This window comes from Equus quagga, chromosome 15 (genome assembly GCF_021613505.1).
Source record: "Equus quagga isolate Etosha38 chromosome 15, UCLA_HA_Equagga_1.0, whole genome shotgun sequence".
In the NCBI taxonomy this organism is placed as follows: domain Eukaryota; kingdom Metazoa; phylum Chordata; class Mammalia; order Perissodactyla; family Equidae; genus Equus; species Equus quagga.
In genome coordinates this window covers 36756738-36765441 of record NC_060281.1, presented here as the reverse complement: position 1 = coordinate 36765441, position 8704 = coordinate 36756738, and the positions used below count along the sequence as shown (strand labels likewise).

Genomic DNA, 8704 nt, shown 5'->3' with positions numbered 1-8704 from the left:
GTATTTGGTCTTCCCATCCAGATTATCATCACCACCGATTTTCCATTTCCTTGTCTCCTGGGCTTAGTATAAAGCTTAGTAAACATTCACTCAATCACTGTTAAGGGAAAGAAATTTTTGTATGTATGACATTGGTGGTAATCAATAGGTAGTGCTGAGGAGTGTGGAGGTTATAAAAGCAATCAACATGGAAGACTGATCATACTTTTCTCTCTACTTTTGTATATGTTTGAAATTTTCCATAAAAAAAGGTTAAATAAAAAGAAAAAGGAAAAAAACAAAAATGCTCATATGTCACAGGAAAAATCCAAAGAGGCCTGTATTTTTATAACAAAGATTTGAAGTGAGATATCAGATTCTTTTCTTTTTTTGGTGAGGAAGATTTGCTCTGAGCTAACATCTGTTGCCAATCTTCCTCTTTTTTTGCTTGAGGAAGAACAGCCTTGAGCTAACATCTGTGCCAGTCTTCCTCTATTTTCTATGTGAGTTGCCACCACAGTATGGTTTGACGAGTGGTGTAGGTCCATGCCCGGGGTCCAAACCTGCCAACTTGGGCTGCTGAAGCAGAGTGTGCCAGACTTAACCACTATGCCATGGGGCTGGCCCCAAGATATCAGAGTTTTAGTTAAGTTTCTTGATCTTTGCACAAAATTCATGAGGCTGAGTTACTAAAACTCTGTAAGCACAAGCCTTTCATACATTTATGGGAGGATTCATCTGCCCCCTTTGTAGGCTAAAAAGCAAATTATCATATCTTATGAGAATGGAAAATAGTCAAGTAGTTTACACTACAGAGTCTACTACAGTTATTTTCAAATCAATTTTTACTCAGTGAACTACCTTTGACACTATTTAGTATTCAGGCTGCATATAATTTTCTAAAACTTTTTTTTAAAAGTTTTTATAAACTAAGATGAAGTTTTCCTGAAGTACACCTAGAAAACTTTTTGCATCAGTGTGTGTGAGACTATGTTGATGAAATCAACATAATAATATTCAGTATTGCAAAGTCATGCATGTCACTGACCACAGAGAAACTGACAGATATATTTGAGATATTATTATGCTTTTCTCAGCATAAAAATAAGGACATGTTCACTGGCTTTCCTTGGAGCTTCCTGCAGAGGGTTAAACTATTTTTGTTCTTCCAGGGACAAAGTAAGAACCAGTACCCTTGTCACTTTGCCTAGTGGTCTAATGTCAGGAAATTCTGCCCTGCCTGTTTCAAGGAGCTAGCTGGATTCAGCCACAGGGTGGACTTTCCGATGCTGGATGAGGTTGCAGTGGTAAATGAAGTTCTTGCCACATTCTTCACATTCATAAGATCTTTCTCCAGTGTGAATCCTCTGATGCTTAATGAGGACAGAACGTCGACTAAAGCTCTTACTGCACTGCTGGCACTGGTAAGGTTTCTCCCCAGTGTGGATCCTGAGGTGATGGAACAGCCCAGCGTTCTGGCTGAAGGCTTTAGCACAAACGTTGCATTGGTAGCGCTTTTCCCCGGTGTGGAGTCTCTGGTGCTGGAACAGGCCTGAACGCTGGCTGAAGGCCCGCCCACACTCATCACACTCATAGGGCTTCTCACCTGTGTGTGTTCTCTGGTGCTCAATAAGGATGGAATTCTGGGTGAAGCTTTTTCCACATTCACCACAGATATAGGGTCTCTCCACTGAAGAGCTTACCCGTTGCCTTTCCAGTCTGCCCTCATGGTCACAGGTCTCTCCACATTCAGGCATCTGAATGATGTCACCATTCAGTTTTCCAGGTACTTCCACAAGAGATTTAATTTCTTTAGAAAGCTCCATCTTTGGGGCTAACTCCACATTCCAAGTTCCAGCCTCATCATCTGAAATAATAAATGGATCACATGAATATTGTTTCCAAAGATAAAAGGAAAAAAGTGGCTAGGAGAATGGGTGGAAGGGGAAAAGTGACCTCATTTTCTGTGTACTTTCCCACTCTAAACAATAATGCCTCGACCTCAGGGATAGGATGCACTGTATTGTAACTGCTTGTTTGCTGCCTGCCTCTCCCACCAGACTGTAAACTTCCTGAGGGCAGGGACCATGTCTACCTTGCTCATCACTGTATCCCCAGTACCAAGCACAGTGCCTGGCACAGAGCAGACACTAAATAAACTGTTAAACTGAGGAACATTCAGGGAATGATGTAGGCTTCCTGAGGAAACTCTAATCCTCACCAATCTCCTGAACCGGGCACACCTCTTGGAAGTTATACCGACGCTGCTCTTCTGAGGTTTGGAGCTGGCCACTTGACAACTCCTGGGCTGCTCCTGGAGTTGATTTCTCCTTCACAAGCTCTTCCTGTTCATGATCATGGGCTAGGACCTGGTGGAAATTAAGGACAATTGGGAACCAAATATCAGAGAAGACATTACAAGGGCCTTCTCAGGGCCACTGGATAGGAAAAGAAGGACCAAGAAGCTGGCAAAGTAAAAAAGGCAGAGAGATCAGGAGCCTCCTACAGACCAAGTCAGGCATAAAGAAATCCTTCTCCTCCTCTTCCTCTTGTGGCACTGAAACCCCATACTTGATCACACAGGTACAAACTCCTGTTCTCCCGTCTTCCCACCTGCTCTCCTGGCTCATCCAGCTCTCTCTCCAAATTCTCCAGCACAGTTACGGCCTCCTCTCCACTCCCTGGGCAGTGCTCTCTCACCCAGGCCTGGAGCTCCTCGGGCAGGATGGTCAGGAACTGCTCCAGCACCAGCAGCTCCAGGATCTGCTCCTTGGTGTTCACCTCTGGTCTCAGCCACTGCCGGCAGAGCTCCTGGAGTCTTCGAAGAGCCTCTCGTGGCCCAGGTGTCTCCTGATAGCAGAAATGCCTGAAGCGTCTACGAAAGATCTCTCTGGTATGAGGGTTATTATCTCTTGATAGGCCAGCTTCTTGCCCACAGGCATGGTCCCCCTCTTCCTCTTTTACTTTCACTGCCATAAGTCCCTCTTGCATCTCTGGAGTCTGAAGGGCCAAGGCTGTGGCCATTTAAGCTTAACTATTCAGAAAAAGAATCTATTCTTGATAATTCCCCCTTGATCTCTTCTTCTGGAAATCCCAAAACCTGAAAAATAATTTGCAGAGAAAAAAATATTAAAATGTAGAAAATATTTTCTGCTGGCAGGCAATGGGAGTATTTATACCAAAATCAGTCACTTTGTCTAATGAGGAACATGAATGCATGATTAATGATAAGGACCACACAAATACTTATGCAGATAATATAGGAACGAAAACAGAAACAAAACAACCCCCTTGGACACCCAGTTTTATTGAAGGAAGGGGCCATTTGATCATCCTGAATGAATCCACTCAAATAAATCAGCTTGAATACACTGGGTTTCCATTTGAATGGCAAGATACTAGACTCATAGTAAGTTTTTAGTTGAATGGAAGTAAAGAAGCACTTTGGGCCCAAGTGGTCACAGATGACACTAAGCATCAAGGACAAAAGGGAAAGAAAATGGAAGAGGGAGGGAAAGTAAAGAAGATAAAACGACAGAATGAGAAGCCAAAGAAATGCACTTGGGGGAGACGCTGAGTCCCTCCAGTAAGGTGAAGTGTGGAGGAAAGAGATCCGTGTTTGGAGTGGGGAAGAGCTGGAGTTGAGACTGATCCTCCAGCTACTCCCTCCGCAGCCCTGGGCTTCACGTTTTGAGCCTTAATTTACTCAATCTGTAAAACAGGAATGCTAAAACCAACCTTGCCTATCTGTCTAGGTTGATATAGAGATAAAATAAGACCATGGATAAAGAGCACAAAGAAGCTGGCAGCTTGGTAAACTGTAAAGTAGTATAAATTACCACTATTGTTATTTTTCTTATAAATTTTATTGAAAGATTAAATGAATATCCCAGTGATCTAAACACTGAGGCAAAAAAATCAGAAAGTAGTCAAGTGGAGTGGTCTTGGCTCAGAGATATTAAAATGAAGGAAATATTAGTTCTAATATTTTTAAACAGGTAGAGTTTGAGCTCTTTTTTGCCCTTTAATTTCTTGGAAATTGTTTCTCTTTGAAGCTCCTCGAGGATGGAGAGTGGGCAACTGTATGTAAAATGAGTGCTAATAAAGACACAAATATCTATGACCACTTAGCTTATGAACAATCTTAACCAGGATAGTAATTAATGAAGGCAATTTTCTGAAAGAAAAATAATTACGTGACTTAGTGATTTCCAAGCACCATTGCTGGGCAGAGGCTTTCAAACTTTTTTGACCAGGACTCTCAGTAAGAAACATTTTATACTGTGACTTAGAACACATATACCTGTGCATATGAATGTATGTTTGTGCACGTGTGAGACACACACACTCACACACAAATGACTGAAATAATAATTCTACAAAACACTATGTATCCTTACCTTCTGTGATATATATTATTATTTTTTAAATCTTATTTCATAAAAAAAAAAACCCGGTCACTGCCCACCACATAGATTTCATGACCTACATCTGGGTCATGACCTATAGTTTAAAAATGTTTTCATTTTGATTTTCAGTAAAATTATTGTAATTCACCGTAAAAATAACTACACTATCTCTAGGGATTGGCATGCATTGCAAAATTTTAAAAACTAAGGATAAGGTACTTACATTACAAGTGGACACTGACCACACTACAACTAAAAGAAAAGTCATTAAATTCATATTGCCATTATTGGTTATAGTTATCAAGCAGAAAAAAAAAACCCACTGCTGTAGGATAGCATCCTTCTGGATGACCTGCAAACGTAATTCTCTTACCAAATTTCTAACATCTTTGGCTTGGTTGACTTCCATAGACCACCTCAGGAAGAGTGGAGAGGGTTTTCACTCAAAAGACAGGATCCCTGAGTTCATGTTTTCCCTCCAACTTTTCTTGGTGCTGACTCACCACCACTGTGACCACATTATCTTTTTCTGTCAAAACTTTTCATACCCCACTCATTCATTTAGCAAATTATTTATTCAGAACCCACCATATTCCTGGTACTGTTCTAGGCACTGGGGATAACCTACAAACAAAACAAAGTCCCTAGTCTCATGGAATTTATACTCTAATAACAATATTAATAATAACTGCCATTTACAGTGCTTTTAATGTACCAGACACTGTTCTAGATGCTTTACATACATTAGTTCATTTAATTTTCAAAAAAACTGTGAGTAAGCTACTATTGTTTCCCCCATATTACAGATGAGAAAACTGAGACACAAAGAACTTAAGTCATTGGCCCAGGGTTTCACAGGTAGCAAGTGGTGAAGCTGCAATTCAAACCCAGGAAATCTAACTTCAGAATTACAGTCTCAACCACCATACCACTGTCTCTCCTCTATGTGGGCAGAAGAAGGGGACAAGATAAAGAAAGGGGGCCATAGGAGACAGACAATAAATATCTGTCAAATGGTGATAAATGCTATAGAGAAAAATAAAAGTACCGGAGGTAGGGAGTAAGGGGGAAGAACATGTTTCTATTTTATGTGGGGTAGTCAGGGAAGGCCTTGTTGATAAGATGTTATTTGAGCAGCGACATGAATGAATTGAGGATCAAGTCACATGGCTATCTGGAGAAAGACTGTCCCATGCAAAGAGAACACTGAGTTCCTGGAGGCAGGAGCATGCCTGGATCCTTCAAGAACAGCTAGTTGAATAATGTAGCTGGAAGAGAGAAAGCAAAAGGGACAGTAACAGGAGATGAAGTCGGGGTGGGAACAGATCATGAAAAGCCATCATAAGGGCTCTGCCTTGTACTCAAGAGATGTGGGAAGCCATCAGAGGTTTTCAGGAGGGGGGTAACAAAATTTTACTCATATTTAATATAAAGTCATAACTGGCTGCTTGACAATAGACCATGGGTTAAAGTGGAAGGAGGGAGAGAAGCTGTGGCAATAATCTAGGGGAGAAATGATGGTGGGTTGAACCATGGTCTGCTGAGTTTGTTCTAGGGTGAGAAAGTTTTAGGGTACAGATATCAAATAGGTAAATTAAGAATATGTGCTTTCATGTCACTCAGTTAACCTAGCGTGAGTTCAAAGGATTAAACAGCCACTTATGCTGTCTTGTTTTCTTAACCTTCTAGGCCCTTGAACGTCTTTTTCCTATTTCCTGCCTACCCACCTTGGTTTCAAGTCAAAGTTTTTCTATTCACAGACAATGCAGCTGAAGCTTTCAGTTCTGCCCACAGAAAATCATTTTTGGTATGTGATGTTTAAGATCTTTACCCAGTTTTGCTGACATCGATTCCTCTCTATTCTCTGTATATCTTAGGTTCCCTTTTGCTTTCCCTTGCCTGATTTTGCTTTTATCTGGTGGTCTGAATACCCAGGTCTTCACAACAGCATAACTTAGTTCTTCTTTGGACCCAATGTCTCTAAAAGGCTTCCCAAGTATTTTATAATCCTGCTTTCCTTGTCACACGCATAGTTATTAATCTCCCATTCAGGATCTCCACCCCATTTATACATGCCAGGTATATAGTTAGCATAATAATCTCTCTCACCTTAAAGAAATACATCTGCATTTTAAAGTTGGTTTCTCCCAGAGTCTCGGCAAGCTCAACTCCCCTAAATCTACCATCATGCTCTTTGCCAAGGATACATGTAGGTGAAGACTAAGCAGCACACCATGCAAATGTGCCTTTATAATACACACCTCCACTCTCACCTCTGCTGTCAGTCTATGGCTCCCCACTACTTATTGGATGAATTCCCAAACTCTCAAGCCTGGCTCAAGACCAATCGGACCTCTAGCTTTCATTGTCTGGCCCCACTCTTGTTTTCCTCTATTTCACATGCAAAAACTGCCAGCTCCACTTAAGCTTTTCTTCTCACTATTTTTCAATCAGGCTTTCCTCATGCTTCTTCCACTTTCTTGGTTGCCTTCTGCACTCATTCAAAGCCTACCCAATCTCTGCAGCTGATTCTCATTTCACACCCTCTCTGAAGTCTTCCTCATCCATTCCAGTCCACCCTCTTCCTCCTTCTAGCTCTTATAGCATGAGCCCCACCTTTTACTCTCAGCCACAATCTATCTTGCAGTTACTTCTTTCCTTTTAAAAAAAAATCCAAAAAGTACAGAATATAGAATTCCTTGGCGAAGTTCCACTCTCCAGAAATAGACACTGTTAAAGATTGGAATGTATCCTTTCAGACATTGTCTATGCATCTGCAGTCACACACACACCACACACACACACAACATAGCCAATATTTTTGCTATTTATCTGAGATAAGTAGAAGAGAACATAGGCAGATCTGGTTGGGAATTCTGATCTACTAACATGTGATCTTGGGCAAGTTACCTAATTGATTTTTCTGAGCCTTAATCTCCTCACGTATGAAATAAGGACAACTACCTTGCAAAGTTTTTGAGAGTATTAAATGAGATAATGCATATAAAGTGGTTTTGCACAAAGTCTGGCAAATAAAACACATGCAAATTAACTACATTTTAATGAGACAATGTGCAACTTTTGGTACAGGGGTGGCTTCATCAATAGCTGCTACTTACCCTTAAGGCCAGGACTGTAATCTTTTTCTATTGCCCAAAGCACAACCAATGGGTGAGTGGGTGGGGAAAAACATGCCTACACACACAAACTGGCTGTCTCATCAGGTTTGCAGACACACTCAGACATATATGTCTTCAGGTGTACATTTCTCTCTAATCTTAAATCCTAACTAGAAGCCCAGGATTACGGTAGGACCACATTCAAATGAGAGAAGTAACTTTCTGGGTTGTGGCTGTAAAGCTATTACAGAAAAAGAAGAGTCAGCATAGCAAAGGATTTAAGAAAATGGACTCTGGAGCCAGACTGCCTGGATTTGAATCCTGACTACATCCCTTACCAGCTCTATGGCCCTAGGCAAGTTACTTAACGTCATTTTCTTCTTGGATGTTAAAAAAAAGGGGGACGGGGGAGAGGTTACATAATAACAGTGCCTACCCGTTGACTTATGATAAGTAAATAAGTTAATATTTGGAAAGTGCTTTGAACGGTACCTGGCTGGCACATAGTAAGTGCTATTTATTCTTTTTAAAGAAATGGCAAGGGCCTTTACACTATGTCAATCAGACTGAGAGAGGCTGTGGCATATTATAAAACTATCCTTGCTCATTGTTCTGAATAAGTCTCCAGTAGACAACGATGACGTCGGAAAATACAAACATTCCTCGATATCCGCATCTATTGTTATCCTAACATGCGGAGAGGAAGAGTTCAGAGGGGCATCGGTACTAGGGCAGAGTGGCTGAAGAGCTGAGGAATAGACGAGAGCGGGTGGGGGTGGGGCAAGGACGCTGACTTTCAGTTAAAAGGCCCTTCCAGGTTCCGGAGCTGAGTCCTCTGCCCCTCACCTCTGCAGCTAAGCTCTGGCCAAGAAGCCCCCTCTGCCTCCTCCCCACACCCAGGCCGGGGTCGCAGGGCACAGACCAGCCCTTTCGGAGGCCCTCGGCGGTAGCCCGACTCCGAAGCTCACCGGGCATCCGCGGGAGGAGAGGCCACCCAGCCCGGATCGCACCACCTCTGAGTCCTTGACAACCGCAGCCCAGAGACTGATAAACGACAAAGGCCGGAAGTGCGTCACAGCGGCCGCTCTCCAGGAGAGCAGCAGTTCTAGCCGCGTTCCTTCTAGTAAGCCCGGAGGTTTCTACGCCTCTGTGGTATCCTCGCTGAATCTCCCTCGAGGGGCTAGGGGGCATGTTCTC

The 8704-nt window shown here is 42.3% G+C and overlaps 1 protein-coding gene across 2 annotated transcripts; it reads right to left on the bottom strand.

Annotated features, from left to right (window-relative positions):
- Nucleotides 1–525: 525 nt before the first annotated feature.
- On the bottom strand, nt 526–8544 carry ZSCAN23 (zinc finger and SCAN domain containing 23). Of its 2 annotated transcripts, none has more exons than XM_046641090.1 (4): nt 8476–8544; nt 2593–3079; nt 2201–2348; nt 526–1846 (listed from the first exon to the last, which is right to left on the bottom strand). In XM_046641090.1, exons 2-4 carry the CDS (start codon nt 3001–3003, stop codon nt 1233–1235), a joined length of 1173 nt encoding a protein of 390 aa, XP_046497046.1. In that variant the 5' UTR covers nt 3004–3079; nt 8476–8544; the 3' UTR covers nt 526–1232. The 2 variants fall into 2 exon arrangements, with proteins under 2 accessions (XP_046497046.1, XP_046497047.1); XM_046641091.1 differs by having other exon boundaries at nt 2680–3079.
- Between the last annotated feature and the right edge of the window lie 160 nt (nt 8545–8704).

Bases quoted from the DNA above. Each gene is read 5' to 3' on its own strand.
- ZSCAN23 (XM_046641090.1), bottom strand. From the start codon at position 3,003: ATGGCCACAGCCTTGGCCCTTCAGACTCCAGAGATGCAAGAGGGACTT. The intron at 2,349-2,592 runs GTGGGAAGACGG...AATTTCCACCAG, and splicing joins TGGATGAGCCAGGAGAGCAG to GTCCTAGCCCATGATCATGA. The intron at 1,847-2,200 runs GTGAGGATTAGA...TTATTATTTCAG, and splicing joins GTGCCCGGTTCAGGAGATTG to ATGATGAGGCTGGAACTTGG.